Source organism: Eleutherodactylus coqui, chromosome 1 (assembly GCF_035609145.1).
Source record: "Eleutherodactylus coqui strain aEleCoq1 chromosome 1, aEleCoq1.hap1, whole genome shotgun sequence".
NCBI lineage: Eukaryota > Metazoa > Chordata > Amphibia > Anura > Eleutherodactylidae > Eleutherodactylus > Eleutherodactylus coqui.
Window position 1 is genome coordinate 489,747,557 of NC_089837.1, and position 23,634 is coordinate 489,771,190.

The 23,634-nt window shown below is 41.4% G+C and overlaps 1 protein-coding gene across 1 annotated transcript; it reads left to right on the top strand.

Moving 5' to 3' along the window:
* Nucleotides 1-844: 844 nt before the first annotated feature.
* Nucleotides 845-16,977, top strand: LOC136587669 (collagenase 3-like). The gene is made up of 10 exons (XM_066586391.1): nucleotides 845-976; nucleotides 3,379-3,623; nucleotides 5,693-5,841; nucleotides 7,690-7,815; nucleotides 8,644-8,805; nucleotides 9,276-9,393; nucleotides 10,279-10,412; nucleotides 10,772-10,931; nucleotides 12,144-12,247; nucleotides 14,470-16,977. The coding sequence occupies exons 1-10, from the start codon at nucleotides 857-859 to the stop codon at nucleotides 14,568-14,570; spliced, it is 1,419 nt and encodes a 472-aa protein (XP_066442488.1). The 5' UTR covers nucleotides 845-856; the 3' UTR covers nucleotides 14,571-16,977.
* The last annotated feature ends 6,657 nt before the right edge of the window (nucleotides 16,978-23,634 follow it).

Here is a 23,634-nt window from a genome sequence, read left to right on the forward strand (position 1 = left end):
TTCCCAGAGGAGCATACATGGCCTTTATGGGCAGAATTTATCAAGGCACTTGCACCAATTTTCTGGCGTTGATTTGATTTTCTTCTGTACACACTGCCAAAAGATGCGCCAAAACTACTTAGACACAGACGCCTCTTAATAAAGTTGCTGTGTCTTATTTCAGAGCACTTTATATTAAGATAGTCATAGAAAACACCAGTCTTAATAAAGCAGCACCATAGTACAGAGGCGTAACTTGAAGCTCTTGGGCCCCGATGCAAAACTTGTAACAGGGCCCCCAACTATAATGCTTTACTTATAGTACTAGGCTCCCTATATGGAGAAGAGAGGCCTTATGGGCCCCCTAAGGCTCCTGGGCCCGGGTGCAACCACATCCCCACATAGTTACGCCCCTGCCATAGTACTATAAATGCTATTATACTAACATTATCTCTAATTTCCTGTTAGCCTGGGACAACTTGCTGTCTGGACAAGATTCTCGCTTACGGTGAAATGTCCGCGATAATCTACAAGTTTTTTTTCTTTTAACTTTAAGAGAGTAAAAAGTTTATTTTGCAAACTAATGAATAAATCCCAGCACAGTGCGGCACTTTATGCAACCCAGTACTTCCCACACACAAATCTGCTGAGGCATGTTTACTTTAAAATATCCTCTTAGCAAGGCACAGATGTAGAAGTTTTTTCTGTTCCACACCACAAACCAGGATGTCTTCTGGGGGGATTTGGGAGTAATCATATTTACCATACACTGGTTAGAAGATTGAACATGTCTCAATGGAGTGACTCATGACTCTTACACTATATAAGGAGGCTCGTATGTAGCCAGCAGTCTGCAGAGGTTCAGAAGAAGCTAAAGATGTCACCTACAATATCAGCAGTCGTTGTGCTGGTCATGAGTGTCTACCAGTGTCTCTCCATCCCTATCTCTGTGGAGGACAGCTCTGAAGTCACGGAGAAGGATGTTAGATTTGCACAGGTATGGATGTTTTGGGGGTTTTCTACATTGTTTCTGCCTACTATCTCATTATAGATGGTCTTACTGCCTACTATCTCATTATAGATGGTCTTACTGCCTACTATCTCATTATAGATGGTCTTACTGCCTACTATCTCATTATGGATGGTCTTACTGCCTACTATCTCATTATGGATGGTCTTACTGCCTACTATCTCATTATAAACAGTCTATAGTTTATAGTCATTGCATTAAAAAAAAATCTTGCTATTTGTATAGCACCAACTTATTCTGCAGTGCTTTCTGGTAATTTATTTATTACTCCCCACCAAGCTGGGTTTTACCAACCAAGTCAACTACCTGAACAATGCGGGGATTGAACTCGCAACCTTCAGATCATGAGTAAGAGCTTAGGACTGCATTTCTGCTGCCTTAACACTGTGCGCAACATGATGCTCCTATTTGGTATTGTTACTGTATCTCTAAGGGTGGTTTCACACCTGCATTGGGGGTTCCGCTTTCCTACTCTGTTCATAGAGCAGTCAAGGGGAATCCCCTGGCCAAATTGTTCCATCTCAGGGTGACTACCCACTACAGTTTTTTTCGCAGCGTTTTTTTTTTCTGCAGGGGTCTATGGGCTATGGGACTTGTTAAGTTAAAATCGCGATTGCGCAAAATCGCAATTTCGTGGTAAATCGCAATTTTGCGCGATCGTGATTTTAACATTACAAGTCCCATAGACCCCTGCAGAAAAAAAAACCATGCGAATTTCGCAGTGAAAAAAAACTGTAGTGGGTAGTCACCCTCAGGATGGAACTGAACAGCGCCAAATGAACGCCATTGACTATAATGGGGTCCATTCAGTTTCCGCTCAGCTGCTCGGCTTTTAGATGTAAGAAAAAACTCTGCATGCAGCACCTTTTCTTCTGATATTTCGTGCCGGATCTAGGATGGAACGCTCCAATGCAGATGTGAGACCGGCCTAATTGTTTTATGCCTTGTAGCAGTTTGATTAGGGGGGGGGACACCCACTTGCATTTTTTAACACTGCGATATCGCTGCGTTTTTTTAACACGATTGTCAGTGGGAATTTCTAATGTTAAAAACTAGAGATGATCGAACATGTTCGGCCCCGCCCCTTTTTGCCCGAGCACCGAACTTTGCGAGTACTTCCGTGTTCGGGCGAAAAATGTTCGGCGGTCGCCGTGGCAGCGCGGGGGGGTGCGGCGGGGAGTGGGGGGGGGAGGGAGAGAGAGAGGGCTCCCCCCTGTTCCCCGCTGCTGCCGCCCGCGCTGCCACGGCGACCCCCGCCCCCCGGCGGCCCCCGAACATTTACGCCCGAACACTGAAGTGTTCGGGAAAGCCGGTATCCGGGTGCGTAAGTGTCCGTAACGGACACGCTCGATCATCTCTATTAAAAACGCATCACAAGTTTGTGATTTGTAATTTTTGTGCAATACGCTTTTAACATTAGAAAGTCCCATTGACAATCGCAGGAAGAAAAAAAAAACACAGAGTTAAAAAAACGCAAGTGGGTGTTCACCCTAAAGGTGCCTTTACATGAGACGAATATCTGACAGCTAATTGACAGGAAAAATTGCACTCGCCTGTGTGAATGTAGTCTTGAACACCACCAAACGGCACGTTAGTACACCATAACACAAGAAGGGCTAGAGAGCAGCCTAGGTGCAGAGCTTTCCCATTTGACGTCTATGGGTTCAATGGAAAGAGCTGACCACCTCTAATCATAGCCCCCTTACTTGGAAAAATGGGGATCATAAAACCCATTCTCCTGGTAAGTGGGGATTCTAGAGGTGAAACCCTACCTATCAGACATTTATGACATATCCAGTAAATATGGCATATCTGAGATGGGGAAAACCTTTGAATGTAACTCCACCAATCAGATTACAGATCTCTCATTTTTCATAGATGCTTTGGAAAATGAAGGTGTGACCTGACTAATTGCTATGGGCGACTACACTACTTTTCTTTACTTTTCACTAGTTTTAATAACTGTTCATCATATATAGATATATACCATAGTGTAGAATGTGTTTTTTGATTAGAATGATATTAACGGTTTCACTCCAGTGTTGATTTTTGTCCACAGCTAGCTATATGCAGGGCGCATGTATCATAGAGGCCTCCAATGGGGCTGTTATGGGGAAGGACTCATTCCCGTTTGGTCTCCCCATTTTTAATAGACAGTGAGAACCTGCATAGGGATATAATTTCCGGAAGATCAGCAATGTCAGCAAACAAGGAAGTGAATATAGGAATGAGGACCTCCAGTTATGGTGGCTGGTTAGGAGTGTGGTGGGGTTGTGTCGCAGCTGATAGAGGCCTAATTTTTATCACTCCCCTATTTGTATATCACTGCCCATGTATCCATTTCATTCTAATTTACTTTTATATTTTAGAAATATCTAAGCACCTTGTACCATTCTCCAACCAGCCGACTTGGGAGTCTAAGAAAGAGCAACGCGAACAGTGTGACGGCCCAACTAAAACAGATGCAAGCCTTCTTTGGCCTGGATGTGACGGGCAAACTGGATGAAGAAACTTTAGACATTATGAAACAGCCAAGATGTGGGGTCCCAGATATAGGAGAATACAACTTCTTCCCAAGGAAGCTTAAATGGTCCAGATACAATATCACATACAGGTACTGTATCTATATTGTAACGCATCTATGGTACATCACCAGTTCTAGTCATTTTACATAAATCTGATTACTATGGCAGTAAAATGTAGAGAACACGTGGCTTCAGTAATGCTAAGCTCCTTGACTTTATCCAGTTCTGCCTTGAGCTGGCGATTGGGGTGAACTGAGCTACACTTGTTACTAGGGATGGGATGAACGATAACTCCATAGAAGTGGTTGTAGCTATTAAAGAATAGCAACCAGTCTTAAATGACCATTTAGCGCAAGGAAGAACCAAGAGTGATCTGCTAGGGGCTGCCGCATTGAAGCTAATGAGCCCTTTGCCAACCTATATAGGCATGATACACTTTATTTAGGTTCATAAGTTGCATTTGAGCACTTTTTACAAACTTTTGAGAGCAACATGTCAAAAGTTTTGATCAGTGCCGGTCCCACTGCTGAGACCACTGGTCATCACTGAAATAAAGGGGCTTCAGCGCTCACCTTAATGCTGTGCCCCTTTGGCTACCTTTGTTGCTTGCCGGCTACTCTTGGCAGTTGAAGATGGGTGCTTAGAGCTCTATAGTCATCTCTGGGCTCATTCACATCTCCATAAGGGCTTTCCATCTTTCAGTTCCATTGTTGGAGCAGAAAAATGTGATTAAAACAGAAATGTTTCCATTTTTTCCCTATTGACTTCAATGGTTTTTCAAAATAAAGGAAAGCTTCCAGTTTTCTTCCATTCTGCAGTCTGCAGCGCCATTTGTTTTGTTAATAAAAATGGAAACATAACAGAACCGGAGCAGACTTTATTGGAAAACCCATTGAAGTCAATGGGAAAAGTTGAAACATGTATTTCCATATTAACTGATATTAAAACAGAACAGAGAGATAAAAAGCCCAGCAGTAGTGCCCCCCCAATCAAAACTTTTACCATATTGCTCTGACCTATCAAAAGTTTGCAAAAAGTGCATTTATTCTTTAATTTTTAAGGATTGAAGTACTGTAACTAACAATGGGCTCTCTGGCACTGCACTAATTCCTGAATGGTTAGTCCACCCAGACCGGCACTGCGCTGCTAGTAGAGTAGATGGAAGTCTGGCAATCATGATGCTATATCATCCCCAATTCCAACCTAGAGTACATTAGTAATTAAAAATAATTTTAAAATACATTTTGGAGATCTTCTTTAACAATGATCATGAACAAAGGAGATATGTGTGATTGACAGTGGTAGAGGCTACCATTTATAGAAACCAGTAATGCAGATTATGGTAGTATGCTGAGATTAAAGAGGCTGTACCAGAAATGACATATATCACCTATTCACAGAATAGGTAATTAATGTCTGATCAATGCTGAGACCCCCACTGATGCCAAAACTGGGGTCTTGTGTCCTCCTTTCTTTCTAATTGCACCCCCATACTGAAGGGGAGTCTGAATGGAGTGGAAGCCAAGTCTGCATACTGCTGCTATATTAATTTCAATGGGACTATCAGAGATAGCCAAGTGCTTGGTTGTTTCTGGTAGCCCTTTTGAAATGAATGGAGCAGCAGTGCATGTGCTCAGCCACTCCGTTCAGCCTCTTCCTCACACCTTTTGGGGTGCAGTGTGGAGAAGAGGGACAGACAGGAACTCCATTCTCAGCAGTAAGACCCTCCACTGATCAGACTCAAAAATCAATTGTTAGAATACCCCTTTTAAAGAGAATGGCTATCCTGACACCAATTCTAAGTAAGCCTTTTGACTGATTGGGTCTTCCCACTAGGCTAGAAGAGTTATTTCTTACATTGGATGCCATGTAACTTCTTATACCCACCAGTCTGTATCTTGAGGTGTCCTGTAGTATCTCAAGGCAATTCGATGTAAATATAGCTTTAACACAGAATAAAGGAAAAGTTTGACAACTTCCTAGTCTATTAGAAAATTCTAGAACTTTAAAGAGTGTTTAACTTTAACTTTTTGGAGTGTTTAAGCTATCTTGAAAATGGAAAACTCCTCGACGTTTCAGTTCTAATTTGCCTTTTGATATACCCATTTGGGGAATCTTTGCTGGCCTGTAACAGAATTTATTATGTTTTATTTTCTAGAATTGTCAACTACACCCCAGATTTGCCACATGCAGATGTGGACAGAGCTATTAAGAAGGCTTTGAAAGTGTGGAGTGATGTCACCCCGCTAAATTTCACCAGACTGCGGTCCGGCACTGCTGATATTATGGTTTCTTTTGGAAAAAAGGGTTAGTAGACATTAAGATTACAACTAGATAAACTTTAGACCGTAACAAGGGGGCGCCCTCTACGTCTAGAGGAAAGAAAGTTTCTCCACCAACATAGAATGGGGTTCTTTACTGTAAGAGCAGTGAGACTATGGAACTCTCTGCCTGAGGATGTGGTGATGGCGAATTCACTAAGAGAATACAAGAGGGGCCTGGGTGTCTTTCTTGAGTGTAATAATATTACATGTTACATTATTGATTACATCAGAAGGATCAGTGATCCGGGGATTATTCTGATTCCCATCGCGATCATTCATCCCCATAGGATGGCTGTATATCTCACTGTTCAAATGGGGAGATCGGCAAACATCTTTATACTTGCATAAATGAGCCGATCAGCCAACAAAATTAATGTTTGCTCATTCCTTGGCTGGTCGTTTGTCCCTCTACACAGCCAAATTGTCAAATAGGTGTTCGAAGTAACACTCAGACCCGTATAAAGAGACCATAGGGCCCACATGACAGACCCAAGGCACCCTGTGCTGTTACCTAGGAATGCTTCTTCTTTAGAGCATTTAATTCATTTGAATGGAAAGAGCAAACAGGCAGGAAACAGCAATACAATATGGTGAAATATTGTTATATTGGGCGGCACATTTGGCAGTACAGTCTCTGAGGCACCTATAAAGGACCCAAAGCCTCTTCTGCAGGGTCCATCGTCTAAATAATCAGACTAGTGCAAAGAAGCTTTGGTCGCCATACATTTGCCTGTGCTGCACAATGTGCTGGCCATGTCTCATGCTGCCGGTGGGCCGGAGTTGTAAAGAAGATGAACCGTTAGCGGTCCTTTAGATTAAAAAAAGCAGTATTTTAATAGTCACCCTGAGGCACAGCTTTAGAAGACGTTTTACATAAACAGCTGGAAATATGCATTAAACAGAAAACCACATAATTAGATAGAGAAGTAAAAAATAATGCGGTATGATTATGGCACTAACCCTAACCCCTTACAGATATGAAGCTTTCATTACAAAACCACTAAAACCACGAATATGAATTTGCATTATTTCCTTCCACTTTCTAAGCCAAAAGGCTTTTATCACATGAGCAGCTATGATTGCATACTATGCTGAAACCGTATACTCATATACATGTCTTATGCACAATAATGGAACCATTAAAACTACACCTATTGGTACCACCACAATTGTAGGGCTGGCCTTAGGTTGGATAGTGCCCTGTGAAGCACCTTCTGTTCACCTACCTACCTCTGGTGTGCCATATAGTGCTCAATCACAATGATACAGTTCACTTATAACCCTACTATAAAGTGCCATAGGAACTCAAAGAAGTTTGCTGGATAATTTGACTAAATAACACTGGCCAATTGATAAACTACGGAATATAGCTGCATCCTCAGCATCTGTTAAAGCCATAAGACTGAGCACCAGGTATGACATACAAGGCGCAAGCTCCAGGTACCCAGGTCATCCAGTGCCACCTCTTCCAGTAGTCACAACTGACTTCACAGGTCACACATCTCTAAGGCCAGCCCTGTAGATGACAATAATGATGATAATAAACTATATCGGCTCCAAAATCTGCTACGTGTGCCCTTGAAGGGATTTTCCCATAAAATGACATTTATCACCAATCCACATGATCGATGATCAATTTATGATTGATGTGGACCACCGTGGAGACCAGTTGATAGGTTAGAAAGTCAAATTTGTGAAGGTCCTGGTGCTGACTTGCTCTCATACCAACTTCACCTCTGTAATCCCTCTCAAAGGCACCTTAAAAAATTATTTTATTTTTTACCCCTTCCCCAAAGTATCTTTAGATGCTGATGTGTTCTTTTTTTTCTAGAACATGGTGATTTTTACCCATTCGATGGTCCTAATGGTTTGCTAGCTCATGCATTTCCTCCCGGAGACAAACTTGGAGGAGACACACACTTTGATGATGATGAAACTTTCACAAATGACTATAAAGGTGAGTTATAGAATCTAGAGTACATGCTACAGAACCTCATGAGACGGAGCTGGTCAGTTTAATGGCAAAGTGTACCTCAGAAAAATCCAGGCTGCCAATCTAAGGGTGTAGTTCTCAAGTGTCAGCTGACATAATGCTCCTCATCAAGAAGAAGGAAATCTTTGCAGAATAGCTTATAGAAGCCATACTTTTAAAATACAGAAAGATAAATCATATTCTTGTAGGTCAGTTGTAACGTCTTACTGGCACTGGATAGGAGCTGTGGGTGTAGTAGCCATGCCGGATCAGAGAGTAGTCAGGAGGAAGCTGGAGATCATCAGTACGTAGTCCTGTTCCAGTACAAATGGATGAGGCGGGAAGCGTAGTCAGATGGAATCCAGGAGTCATGATCAGGTAATCATGCTGTTTGTAGTAGAGTTGCAGGTTTAGGAGGTGATGCTTGATCAAGGCAAAGAGCACAAAAATACCGTACTGAGAAAGTAAACAAACAGCAAGTTTTAAGTAAAAAAAAGTATGCGCTCGTGGAAAATGCAAATAAGTAAAATAAAGAAGTCTGTTAGGTGGAAAACATAAAAGGGAAAGAAATAGAATGGCACTTACTCGGGAGGAGGGGGGTGTATTGAACAAGAAGCCCCCTCCTTTAAGTGCTGACTCCTCTAGATCCTCTCGATCGCGGATGTTATTTGCAGCAGGCAGGTTGATTTTTCCGGTTTTATTTATAAAATAAAATTAGATTACAGGCAACGCGTTTCGGTGCGACAGGCACCTTTCTCAAGCCAATGCATTTGGTTGGATGAATCCCTAAGAGCGAGTGTCTCTGTTTTGCAGGATACAATCTATTTATTGTTGCGGCACATGAATTTGGCCACGCTTTGGGCCTTGACCATTCCAGAGATCCGGGGTCCTTGATGTATCCAGTGTACAGTTATGCAGAAACCAGCAGCTTTGTTCTTCCTGATGATGATGTACAGGGGATTCAAGAACTCTATGGTAAGAGTAATATCTTATATTTAAAATTCATGCATTAAAAGCAATGGGGCGCTATACAAATGTATACCCATGGATCTGTACAAGGATTTAGCCCTTTTAATCCAAGTATGGAATTTCCGACACAAATTCTGTGTGGAATCTGTGTCAAGAATTGGCAAGTCACTTTTTTCTTAGGCACAAAGATTAGCCGCATAGATTATGGTGCAAATTCCCATTGAAAGTAATAGGATGTGGATTTGCTACGGACTTGCCATGGAAATTTGTGCAGATTCCATGTAAATTCTGCATCAAATCCATGGCAAAATTCCACCGTGTCAACACACCCTTATTTCTCAATCAGGTTACCCTTATTCATCCACATTTTATCAGCCAAAAGATGGGCACGAGTCCCGGCCAACCACAGGTCTAATGCACCAGACTAGAGTTTTTAAAGTTAAAATTTCAACTAAGAATTTTTCCATTGATTCTAGGGCCTGGAAACAGAGACCCAAACCCAAAACACCCAATAACACCTGAAAAGTGTGACCCAAACCTAGAAATTGATGCCGTCACTGAACTTAGAGGAGAAAAGTTCATCTTCAAAGACAGGTTGGTAGCAAGAGGTGTAGCTATATGGGTTGGAGAGATAGCAGTCACTACCGGGCCTTGGAGACTTAGGGGGTCCAGAGGGTGCTCCACCACCCAAGAAGACACCAGTATTTTAGATGGTACATGGATACAGATTTAGCATTAGAGCCCATGAGTTTCTAGTTATGCTTCAGGTGGGTAGAACCCATTATTATATAGCCATTTGGCTTTGAGCACATTAGTTGTTAAAGGGGTTGTTTCATCAAGTCAAACCTTGGTTCATGTGCTCTACGGACAGAGCTGAGAGTCACTAACAAGCAACAGTTCTTGCTCTAATGGACTTGAGCCGCCCTTGTACTGTATTACATGGATGGCCATTCATCTGTAATACTATATTTCTCCTTGAGTGCTCTTGCAGGAGAAATATCTGGCAGATTGGGACTTACCTAGAAGAGGCTCTCAAGAGCTGTCTCCAATATTAAAGGGGCTCCACAAGACAACCCCTGTTTATATGACCTATTAGAACACATGGATGGGTCCCCTGCTTAGAACCTCTCAGTGCTGTGGAACAACTAGGACCAGCTATGTGTTATGTGGTAGTCCATTTATATCAATAGGTACATTTAAGGATGGCTTTACATGCGGCAACTGAGGAGTTGCTCGAAATAGTCGCTAAATTGTACGAATGACTGTTTCTGTGTGATTTCATTCACTTGCTGTTTAATTTCATGATCGCTGAATTAATTGTTGGGAGAATGAACATTGGGTGAAATATCATTCGTTGACTAGTTATGGGGCGTGAGGTAAAGCCATCCTAACACTACACTTCCTTTCTTTCTATTATATAAGTCCCTGACACTGATCACGCTTACAGACTACATATTTGGTATTCTCTTCTTCATCCAGGTTCTTTTGGAGGGTTCATCCTCAGATGACAGATGCGGAATTAGTTTTGACTAAGTCTTTTTGGCCTGAGCTTCCAAACAAAATTGACGCTGCTTATGAATATCCCCAGAAGGATTTAATATACATTTTTAGAGGTGTGTATGAACTTTTCTACTATTTTCTCAATAAACCGTTACAATCACTGGCGTAACTATAGAGGATGTAGGGGATGCGGTGACACTCAGGCCCAGGAGCCTTAGGGGGCACATAAGGCCTCTCTTCTCCATATAGGGAGCCCAGTACTATGAATAAAGCATTACAGTTGGGCCCTGTTACAGGTTTTGCATTGGGGCCCAGAAGGTTCAAGTTACACCTCTGGCTACAATACTGAAATATAGTTCTAAAAAATTACCTTATTAAAGTGTTAATGAGTGAATCCAGCCAGTAATAATTCTACAGCAATTCTAACCGTTCTATGCAATTGTCTAATATATATTTAATCCTGTCTTTCCAGGGAAGAAGTTCTGGGCTCTGAATGGATATGATGTAATGGAGGACTATCCCAAAAAATTATATGAACTTGGTTTTCCCAAAACTCTGAAATCTATAGATGCAGCTGTTCACAACGATGCAAATGGCAAAACGTATTTCTTCACTGGAGAAAAATATTGGAGGTAGTGAAACCACCATCACTAATTGTACTACAACTTTCTTTTCTGATTGATCCCAAATAATGATATCTATGAAGAAATTCTAAATTAATCTGAAATGAAGAATAGGGAGAAGTGTCTCATTCAGGGCCAAAATGGCTGCACACAGTGCCTCTTGGTCTGGAGGACCTTGCACATCCCTGCATTATATAGACAACCTATTGATTTCAAAAGCCATAATGTCATGTTTAATTTCCCCTGTGGAGGCACTGTGGAGAAATCAAACACTTGATTGCTCCACTGATTACAGCAGATTGCTAAGGGTCCTAGCAGCATGGAACTTTGTGATCTCCTTATAATCAATGGACCATTTTAACAAAAGGTATTTGTGAAAAGTGTACAACAGTCTTCTAATATACTGCATTGGGCCAGGTGATTTTTTTAAGGATTTGCATATTAAGCTACTTGTAAAAATATATTGCTTCCACTATGTGATTCAGACCCCCTAGTGACAGCAGTAGGCCTGTAACTTTTTCCAAGCTAATATGTTGCGTGACCAGGAGATATGAGCGTTGACCAATGAGTATACTAAAAAAAAAGATTTCTCAGTGATACTGCTGGTTAAAAGAAGAAAAAAAAAAAAACAACTAAAAATAAGACTAGTTTAAATGTGTTTTCTGAGACTAATATATTGCTGGGATCCCTGCCGATTAGGTGTTTGAAGAAGCCACAATGCCTGGGTGAGCGCCATGGCCTTTTCTCAGGCTAGTGACATCACATTCACTTGTTACATGATCTGAGAGCAGTTCAGCCCCACTAAAGTGAAAGGGATTAAGCTGCTATACCAGGCACTACCACTATGAAAAGTACGGTGCTGTTCCTGGTATGCAGTGAAGAGGCCATGGCCCTCACTCAAGCACTGCCATCTTTTCAAACAGCTGATTGGCAAGGGTCCCAAGTGGCGGACTCTCAGTGATTGGACATGATGACCTATCTTCAGGATAGGTCCATCAGTATTAGAGTCCCGGAGAGTACAAAATAAAGATTAGAAATTGATCGGCTTCTGTTGTCAGGGCTGTATGCCCAGGTGATGCCACTTTACTCTGGTGTTCGATTATAAGTTGAATCACCTGTGCCAAACTTCTCAGATCCAAGAAGGTAATTGGGAAAGCAGCCAAGAAAAAAATGTTGGTTCTAAATACATACAGTATAAACAATTTATGTTTTCTGTTCCAGCTATGATGAAGGAAGCATGACGATGGATAAAGGGTACCCCAGGCTGATCACAGATGACTTTTTGGGCATTGGGGAAAAAGTTGATGCAGCTTATCGAAGAAATGGTAAATATAGGATTAGCATTTTATTTGGTTGTACAGTATCTTTTTTATAGCAATATAAAAAAACAAATGGAATGTGCGCCACAAGGTCCTGTTGTTCCCTTTTGAAGTCACCGATCTCAAATCACCTAAACATAGGGAGAGCTGCAGGGTGGAAGGGGGTTTCTCAGTAGAGAGCCCCAAAAAAGACAAGAAAACAATGAACTGTTAAAAACACTCTGCGCTGCCAGAGATGGTGAGCATAAAAAGATTATTTGCCACTATTTCATAGGTAAGGTGGTAAACAAACACTTACTCTATAGGAGGGGGGTATGTGATGCAGAATCCCCCTCCTTGTAGTGAAGACTCCAAATGATCAAACCAATCCTCTTACGACCAATATATAAGAAAGATTCTTCAAAGGTTTATTCTCCTCCTCCAAACACAGATGCCGTATGTGTACAACACACACGTGTGGGGCGGACAAACACAGATACCGTATGTGTATAACACACACGTAAAAAGCGGACAACGCGTTTCAGTACCTCCTCGGCACCTTTCTCAAGTCCAGTCCTCAAGTCCGTGTGTGTTGTACACATACGGCATCTGTGTTTGGAGGAGGAGAATAAACCTTTGAAGAATCTTTCTTATATATTGGTCGTAAGAGGATTGGTTTGATCATTTGGAGTCTTCACTACAAGGAGGGGGATTCTGCATCACATACCCCCCTCCTATAGAGTAAGTGTTTGTTTACCACCTTACCTATGAAATAGTGGCAAATAATCTTTTTATGCTCACCATCTCTGGCAGCGCAGAGTGTTTTTAACAGTTCATTGTTTTTTATAGCAATGTCTTTCTTTTTATTGGACTGTTTTCTTTCCAAAGTAATTTATGAATTAAATCCAATTAAATCAGGGCTCCAGACAAAAAAAAAATGGTCTAGTTGCCGTTGGCTCCTAAAATGAAAAATGTGGGATTAAAATAAAATTTTTAGTCATCAAATTTTAAATGCATACTGTATATAATTAACATTACAAATATGAAAAACTATACCATAAATTATATATACACATCCAGAGGGCCTCCGCCATTCCCCCACCGATTGTCCAAAGCAGTAATCATCTACACATCCAGGGTGACGTTCTCTCGTGGCACAATCCCTTCTGGCAACCCCTAGTATAATATACATGATCCTGAGCCCCCATAATAAACACTCAGTGTACAGTGTAATAACTCCATCCGGTAGCCCCCCCCCCCCCCCCCTCACGGCATAATCCCATCTGGAGCCAACCCTTGTGATGTTGTACCATTTGGCATCCCCTTCTTGCAGCCTAATCCCAACCGGGTCCCTACGCTCGCAGCATAATCCCATCCGGTGTCCCTGCTTTACAGCATAATCCCATTGAGCCCTCTTTCCCCATGGCATAATCCAATTTAGGCCCCCTCTCATGGTATAATCCCATAATCATAATTATTATTGCCATTTTCAATTTCTAGGGTGCACTGGCAACCATTTGATTGCCATCTGAAGCCCTGTAAATGTAAATTACTAATTATTTGAAGGTTGAGGCAGAAGGTGTTGTAGTGATCAATTGATTTTCATGCATCTGTCTCCTGATTTTTGATGGTGGAAGCTTTGAACAACCGGACATTTTCCCTGCAGTGGCCGCTGTAGTAATATAATATTAGCTGGTGGTCCTTCAGATGAATGTCATATGTAGATCATTTGAGACTTCCTTAGTGGAAGTCACTCTGTTGTCTCAATTAGACAACCCTTTTATTGACTTTCCTTTCAGTTTGACACTCAGTGGTCTACGAATCTATTCAAAATTTAGTATAGGCTGTAGAGAATGAAGAAGACCTTTAGAGGGTCTGATGATGACTTGCAGGAGGCATGGGGAGGTCAGAACCACAGTAAATGTATGCAAAGTGATGCAGTCATATTTTGTCATCTGATCGGACGTGCAAGTCTTTCACAGTGGTGGCTGGAGGCCCAGACCATAGAGGGGCGGAGGAGGCAGCAGCATTGGACATAATATTTAACCAATGGTTGGGGTGGGAAGAGGGTTGGATTAGAAGTGATCCTGTGACTGTAATGTACACGTATACAAAACATTGAATGATAACTCACTAAGGACTCAAGTGATACATCCCAAAATAAAGGCAGTGATTGGAAAAGACTACCGAGTCTGATATGAGCTCTTGTTCTATAGCTATTATATCACATATATCCTTATCTATTGTAGGCTATATCTACTTCTTCAATGGACGTCTTCAATTTGAATACAGCATCTGGAGTAAGAAAGTCATCCGAATATTAAAGACTAACTCCATCTTGTGGTGCTAATCCTGGGCAATACACTGTCATCTATCCCGACTTCTGTACAAACTCCGTCCGGAAATCTGTGCTTTACGAATATAACTTGTATAGTTTGAGCATTATAATGACTATTATACATTTGTATAATCAGTTTGTACAATGTTATCTGCACAGACACTACAGGAATTCCTTCCCGCTACGTTCTGTCACCTTGGCATGATTGCTGTTTGTTATATATGGGGTTAGAATTTGCAGAACTCCAATATTCTGCTGTTCCTTTTATAAGGACATATTGAAGTTCTTTGCTCATTGGAACATCTTAGTGATTTTTGTGCCATGATAATGAGGGGTAAGGTAAAGTATGCAATGAGCTCCCAAGCTCCCTCTAGTGGGGGCTGGAGGAAGCCAGAATATTATTTTTTTCAACTTTTTGTCTATGCAAGGGACTTGGAGCTCTGTGTCAGATAAAAGGAGCATCAAAACCTATAAAAATATATTAAGAAATTCATGAGCAAGGAATTTTGAACCTAAAAGCAGCATGATTCTGATCACAGTAGAGTAAACCCCATAATTTAAAGCATCTTAAGCAAAGTTGTAGCTTCCAACAGCCTATCTGTAATGTTCTGCATTATCAATGCATGTCCATGCTCCTCATATAGTAACCTAAGATTTAATAGGGCAGTGCCCTTCTATATAAAATACTGCTGGCAGAGAACAAGCCATGACCAAAGGAGTTAATGACCATTATAACGGACTACTGTTTTATTCTGGATGATATATTTTTTTAGATATTTATTATATCTTGTTTTGTTCAGTCTAGGTTTTCTTGGTCCAAAATAAGTTTTTTGTTTATTATATGCTGCGTTTTCATTTTACAATGATAGTTTCTATTAGTATCGGAGTTGGATATTAACTGCATCACTTACAAGTTATATGTGATTTGGGGCTCTCGTTCCGATGAATGAGGCCTCTTTTGTACCTCCCTATGCCTCCATTTTTTTCCGACCGAAAGCCCTGCCATATAGGCTCCATGCATAGCAACCTGCCATACATATTTAACCCTAAAGGTGATTTCATACGGCTTGATCTGAACCAGATGACAAGTACCGATCAACGAGATCAAGGCTTGTTTAAATGGCTTTTAGCAGGCTGATTCAGACTGTATGGTGGACGAATGATCATTCATAAGATTGTTCTTCTTTACACTTTCAACATTGTCGGCAGCATATACATGTAAGATGTACTGCCAGAAATAATGTTTTTGTCTCAGCACAATAGAACTGATCATCTGATAAATTTGCTCATTTGTTGGCTGATCTCTGTCCTGTTTACATGGGGCAATGACCAGGTGAATGGAAGTTCTGACAGAGGTTCATTTGTATTCATTCACCAGTGTAAAGTTTGCACTTGATGGTCATCGTGCGGCACAAAGCTGCACCTGTTCCACTTTCAAATCACATGTATCCCAGTCATCACCATCAAGCATCTGACTACTGCTGTGGCCACAAGGTGTGAGTAACACCAAGTGTCTCTGCACATTTGGATTGGGATGGGTAGTTTCTCCTTAGGGAGACTTTTAAGCCATGCATGCTCTTCTGGGAAATTTATGCAAATTGGGAAGATGGAATAATACTTCTGTAGTGCCACCTATTGGAAGGAAGCTTTCCTGCAAGGCAATATCTGACAATTTAACAGGACTTGTAACAATGGCAGGGAGAAGTCTCTGGCTTTGGCTTATATTCCCAGTCACTGTCACAAGGCCTGCTAAAAGCTCTTACATAAATTTGCAGGAATGTTGCCTTCTAGTAGGTGGCGCTGTAGAGGCATCTTTCCTATTTGCATATATTTCCCAGAAGAGCTTGCATGTCCTTTTAAGTCTCTTCATACCTACTAGGTATTCTTTCCCTCCTGATCCTAATGTGTAGAGACATTGAGGTATATTGGGATCCATTCACCCCTCACTATTGGTTGCCAAGCATTGATAGCAGAAAATACCATTTCTAAGCATGAAATGAATATAATTAAATAATTCCACAAAAATTAATTATGTGTCGCAACAATACAGATGCCACAAAATATCTTTTTCATATACTTTATCTTACTTTTTAAGACACAACTTACTATTTAATGGGATGATATAACTGAGAGCCGTTTCTGACAAAATTTAGTTTTGTGACTTTTTTTGTGGTATTTTTGAATTTCGTGTTTTCTAAATGCATTTTGTAGCTAAAAAAATGTATTTTCATGAGGTCACAATGGAGGTGATATTCTCAGAGTTGGTGGAGTTAATTCAATAGGCACTTGTGATGACGCGGACGTGGACGTTGCTTCTCCTTTTTGCGGGCAGCCAGCAGATCCACTTCAATGACTTGCATGTTCGTTACAAATGTGTTTGTATTTTTGCAACTGAATAATAAAGACCGGGTGTTTTTGATGTTTTCTCGTAAATTCTTGAAACTATCGCCGCAAGAGTAAAAAAAAATTGCTTATAACACACGACAGAGCCTTTGTGGGCGCCGCCAAGTTCTGATGAAAGCACAACACAGAAATATAACTCCAGTTGGCAGAAAATCTTGGCGTGTCCTTCGTTAACCCAGTGTGGGGAAAGCTGAGGAAGCAAAACGCTGATTCCCCAGCAGGAATTACTCAGCGCTGCTGCAGCACGCTTTATCCATGAGTCAGGGGAAGTCTAAGAACTAATTATTATCTGATACGCAGTAATGGCCTGCAGTCATTATTATAGGCAAGTCCATGCTGTGTTTTGCAGTGTTCATTTGCTGTAGATTCTCATTCACCCGATGGAGGCCAAAAGAGTGTCATTTTCGCCTCTATCAGGCTGATACACCAGTCAGAGGCAACCAACGGAAGTATATACTGGGAAATCCATACAATCCTAGAATGGTAGAGTTGGAAGGGACCTCCAGGGTCAATGGGTCCAACCCCCTGCTCAGTGCAGGATCACTAAATCATCCCAGACAGATGTCTGTCCAGCCTTTGTTTGAACACTTCCATTGAAGGAGAACTCACCACCTTCTGTGGTAAGCTGTTCCACTCATTAATCACCCTCATTGTCAGAAAGTCTCTTTTAATATCTAATCTGTGTCTCCTCACTTTCAGTTTCATCCCATTGCTTCTAGTCTCTCCTTGCATAAATGAGAATAGGGCTGATCCCTCTGCAGTGTAACAGCCCTTCAGATATTTGTAGACAGCTATTAAGTCTTCTGTCAGCCTTCTTTTTTGCAAGCTGAACATTCCCAGATCCTTTAACCGTTCCTCATAGGACATGATTTGCAGACCGCTCACCATCTTGGTAACTCTTCTCTCAACTTGCTCCAGTTTGTCTATGTCTTTTTTAAAGTGGGGTGTCCAAAACTGGATACTCTATCTATCTATCTATCTATCTATCTATCTATCTATCTATCTATCTATCTATCTATCTATCTATCTATCTATCTATCTATCTATCTCTCATATCTATCTATCTCATATCTACCTCTCTCATATCTATCTATCTATCTCATATCTACCTATCCCATATCTATCTATCTATCTATCTATCTATCTATCTATCTATCTATCTATCTATCTATCTATCTATCTATCTATCTATCTATCTATCTATCTGTCTATATACCAACCAACAGTTTCCCTTTAACTTAACTCTAGCAACCAGTGCCAGGAAGCTGCTAGAAAATCAAATAAGAACCATGGAATGAATTAAAGGGTATAGTTTTGAGCACCAGTCTACAAGTAAGATGTAGCAGTGGTAATGAGGGTTCTAAGGAGGGCAACAAAAGTAATAAATGGAATGGGTGCACTACAGTGTCCAGAAACAAAATTATTGGTTATTGATCAAATAGAGACATTTAAAGGGATTGTTCCAATAAGAAAATCACTTTCCATATGTCAGTTGGTGTAACTAAGACAAAATATGTATTAACCATAGCAAAGAACTGACAAGAAAGTGCTGCTCCTTGTCTCTGGCAGACTTGGTCTGGACACCTGCGTGGGTGCCCATTCAGTTGTAGCCCAGCATTTAATACTATATTATATGCCAATCACAATGCAGAGCAGAGGCATAGCCAAAGGCTCATGGTCCCTAGTGCAAGAGTTCAGCTTAGGCCCCCCTTCGTTCAGCTGGAACTTTGCACTGCTTTGCTGGGTCTGTTAAGTGACCCACTGATGCAGAACTAACAGTCAGGAGCATTCCTAGGGTCTTAAAAAGATCAGGGGCGCAAACCCCAGGGCATATTCCCCCCTCTCCCCCCCAAAAAGGAAGACCGCATAATATAACTTTTATAACATGGCGAACTCAGGCACAGAGACACAGTGGCTCAGCTCTTGTATACTTATTTATAATGTGGACACTATGTAATAGATACCAGCTCTACACAGTGTTAGTAATTACAATGCAGTTACCTCTAGTGATCACAGTCAGTGATCAAAGTCATCCACATTGCCTTTTCTTCTCTATCTGTTTTCAGACCACCATGACCACTTCTTTTAGCCACAACTCACCTCTGCAAACTTTCCCCATCGTGCTGCTACTTTAATACTCCTCTTTGTTTCCCCTATAGTGATAGTGCCTTCTTTTGTGCCCCATACAGTCCACATGTCTTTTTTTGTGCCTCACAAATAGTGCCTCCATAGAGAAAAAATTTACTCACCACAGTAAATAATTCCTCCTTTGTGCCCCACATTAATAGTCCCCTCCTTTCTGCCCAAAAGTAATAGTGCTCCTCCTACCAGAAATAGTGTCTCTCTGTGCCCTCATAAATTAATAGGGTCCCATTTTCCCCCTCAATGTAGTTGTTCCCAAACTAATAGTCTGTGGAATAAGTTGGCGCTATACAAATAAAGATTATTATTATTAGTCCCCCCTTTTGCACCCAAAGAGTAATAGCACCACTCTGTGCCCCCCAAAAATAATTTTGCTTCCACAAACAGTATCCGCAAAGTATTTGTGCCCCTCTGTGTTCCCTTAAAGTACCTGTGTCCCCGCTAATAATGCCCCTTCGTGCTTCCATAAAGTAACTACTCCTATGGCATACTTCTATGCACTCTACTCATCTATTTTGCCACATGGAAATAAAAAAAATGGCACAACCCATATATTCATGTACATACAATACTGTACATACTTAAGGCACAATTTGAAGCTTGAAGGACCCAATCCAAAATCTGTAACCGGTCCCTAACTACCATTTGGTATTTTTAATGCTGGCGTCTTTATGTGGCAGAGAGGCCTCAGGAACCAGCGCCTTAGTGCAAGTGCTACCTCTCTAGCCATGCCCCCGTATATCCAAGGGTAAATGAATACACACCTGTGTGGACAATAGTAGTGAACCACAAGACCACAAGGACATCAGAGCAATCTTTATTCTCTACAGACATATTATACTTCATAAAAGTGTTTTTCCTTTTAAAATTCCGACTCACAAAAGCCAATGCTGATTCCCTGCTGTTTGCCCATATTGCAACATTATACCCTCTATACGAGGCAAATCAAGTGAAGGTGAACTGATCCAGTGATACTATAAATGTTAGTTTTGTTATATGACCAGCAGGGGTCGCTCACGCATAACTTCATATGTTAGAGGATATTTTCTCCACAATACGCAAAAATGGTTTGAGCGCCTTCTGTAACCCCCATGTCTATCACATTAATTAGGAACATAAGTATATGAACACCAATGTTACTGCAAATGTAATGGCTAAGCAGTGAAAAACAGTTCTACGTCTGATACATAAGTCACTGATCACCAGAGTGATGTGATGGAACGTCATTGTAGACTTGATGCCGTTGTGTCAGGGCATAAACATCAAGGCATTGGAATCAGCACAGACTGGTGTTTGGGGGTGGGAAGAGAATTTTGTAAAATTTTGACATAAAGTTCATAACTTTCAGTTTGGGGTCCCTACAGTACTTTACAATTGTTGGCAGGTCTTTAACTTGTACTTTTACCAAAGAAGATCATTCCACAATTCATGTATAGATTTACTACAGATGTAGCAAAATGTTACCCTAAAGTTCAGGAAGCCCCGCGGTTGGGATGGGACATGTCTATATTACGGACACAGCAATGTGGCCATAATAGGCTCATCTGGATCCGGCCTAGGATAAATACGTCCCCCTAAGGGAACCACTTTTATTATACACTGAGAACGACAACTCGACACATGTAACACTGTATTACCAGCTGACGGTTTCCGGAACAACAACGGCACAACATTATTTTTATCCTTGTTGGTTTTCAAAGTTAAATCCCAAAATGAAATAGTTCTTGCGTTATCCTGACACATGAACTTTACATAAAACTCCTTATGGCTTATGTATTCCACTAAGGATGGTATGGATGCAACATCACAGCGCCAATTATTTTAGATGTCATCTATGTAGCGCCTTTATCAACTGGTATAAACGTGTCAAAAAGAATTAGCAGTATTAAAAATACATTTCTCTTCCAACTAGGAGATGTAAAGATTGGTCAGAGACAGTGAGAACTTTTATCAATAGGAGCGCCCCCTATGTGTACATTAATAAGGGACGCAGTGAAGACAGGGGGCCATGAGGAGGGCCCTCTTGAGGCCAAATGGGGATTGCAGACATTGGCTGGTGCATGGGATGTGAAGAGTTAACCTTGGAAGGAGCAACCACCCCAGCCAGGCAAACTTTGACTAATGCCTTAGGACTAGAGATGAGCAAGCGTACTTGCTAAGTGCAAATACTCGAGCGAGTATTGCCTTATGCAAGTACCTGCCCGTTCATCTTAAAAGATTTGGGTGCTGGCATTTGTGCACCAAGTGTCCCCATAGAAGTCTATGGGGTGTGTGCAAATGCGTGTTCAATGTGCACACATATGCACAATACGCTGCACAATTCCATAAAAACAAGAACAGATCTGAAACCCATTAGGCTAAATAACCATTTAAACCAGGGTGTGTCCGTCTGCTGCTCGAAAATGTACATGTCCTGTGTGCGCAAAAAGTGCATTAAAACATGTCGATAGACACGCAAAAAAGTCTTGTATATTGTGCAAATACATTGCACTGAGGCGCAAGGAAAAACATATATGCCCGTGTGAGTAAGCCCGTATGGTCCATTTAGACAAGCTGATTTCTCATTTGAACGAGCGAATGATATCACTCATGAGTTCGCTCTTGTGTAGCCTGTTCATACAGCAGATATATCATTAGCGCATTCAAACGAGAAACCGTTCAGTCATTCACATTCACTGTATAAGTGACTGAGAAGGACCCAACAAGCACTAGGTACTCCAAACAATAAGTGAATGAGGCAATGATCATTTTTTTTGTCTGCATAAAATAAACAACGAATGAAAAGTGAACTATTATCATTCACTTTCGTTTCAATTTTTGAATGACAATTATTTATTGTGAAATTTATGACCCTTTGTGTGGAGCAGAGGTAGATGGGCAATAGGGCAGGGAGGATTCCTTCTAGCTCAGGATTGGTTAGTGGGAAGATATAAAGGTCAGACCTTGGGTGTGGGTGGGGGGTGACTAAGAAGAGAGTTCAAGATGTAAGCTAAGAGAGGGCCAAGGAAGAGGTCAAGCCAAACCTCCCAACAATCAAGCTAAGCCTGGGCTCAAGTCAAGTCTAAACTCACGTCAAGTCCAGCTTAACCTATTCTGGGTCAAGTCAAGTAAAGCCTGGGGAATTCAAGTCATGGAGCTGGCCACAGCAGAGTCTTTTTCCACCCTTCCAGAAGGCGTCTGAGTCAGGGCAAACCCCGCACAGCTGGAAGGAAATCAGGCCTTGTAACCGTGAGTTTACCGTATACCTGCCTAGTCAGATGTCAGTGTGTCCACGAGAGAGCCTGCACTCTTCCTTCAATTCCTCCACAAATAACCTCCTAACCCAGCAAGCCTGCAACTTAGTTTAGCAGCCACCAGAGAGAGGGAGAGCGAATCTAGGAAATCACTGTATGTTAATACCTGTACATAAAAAGTTGTGGAAGTGCTTACTGTATGCCAAACTGAAACTACCAAGTGTGAACTGTGTGCTTAAATCTACCAGAATCAGTAAACTGTGTGCCTTCGATTTTACTGCAACCTGTTTGAAATTGTCTCTTTATTGCACTGCTGCAAGAACCCTAGCATTCAAAGGCACTGGCGTCACATTAGACATTACATGAACTACTACATGAACTACGCCAAGAACCCCCTTATAATCCATCTGCTGCAGGAGTCGCTATTCTAGGTAGAGTAGCAACCATCGTGACCAAACCAAAGTTAGAACACCTACTCAAGCTACTTCTGCCAACTCCTGTTTGCTGCAGGTGCTGTAGGAGAGGCAATCCAGAAAGACATAGAAGGAAGGCATATCGGACTCCTGCCATAATAGTATGCACTTTAGTAAATCTGTGAAAAATTGTGGTAACTGTCCACCAAGGCCTCTTACAAACCTATTAACATATAGGCATATTTGTAGGATCTTAGTTTCTTAAATGTTGTGCAAAATGCTCAAAACCTGCTTTGCGTATAAGTCCTGGTCTACTACACAACTGCCCTTTCCTTTTGTCACCTTGTTGGCTGTTCTAACAAGCAGACGCTTACTCCTCCATAATACATACAGAACTAAATGGTGTTTGGAGAACAGATATGTAATGTTATGGCTGAGCAGAGCTTTAGAGTTAGTGATTATGGTATGGAAGGCCCTAAAATTTCCTTGAACCCCATATATTTTTTAAATACCCATAGGGCACATAAATGTGTCATCGCTTATACAGTAGTGCAGTACTATAGTATTGCATTATACCGTATCTCAACCGGCGTTCTATTAACACGTGCCACATCTTAACAGGAAAAGATTCATGGCAGCCCTAAGGATCTTCAGAGTGCCCAAAATTGCCATGACACCTGGATGGCACTCTATAATCTCATTGTGGGGGGGACCATTCAGGACACCTCAATCCCAATCTTGACATTTAAATGCCCCAATCAAAAATGACAACAATATTTAAAGGGTCAACAGCTGAGTTATTTCTGATTGCAGCTGTTGCAGGCGGGGTCAGCTGTCAAAGAGTCCAAGTCCGCTCCAAACATGACATCCGACATGCACCCTATT

Bases quoted from the DNA above. Each gene is read 5' to 3' on its own strand.
- LOC136587669 (XM_066586391.1), top strand. From the start codon at position 857: ATGTCACCTACAATATCAGCAGTCGTTGTGCTGGTCATGAGTGTCTAC. The intron at 3,624-5,692 runs GTACTGTATCTA...TTTATTTTCTAG, and splicing joins AGATACAATATCACATACAG to AATTGTCAACTACACCCCAG. The intron at 12,248-14,469 runs GTAAATATAGGA...TATCTATTGTAG, and splicing joins TGCAGCTTATCGAAGAAATG to GCTATATCTACTTCTTCAAT.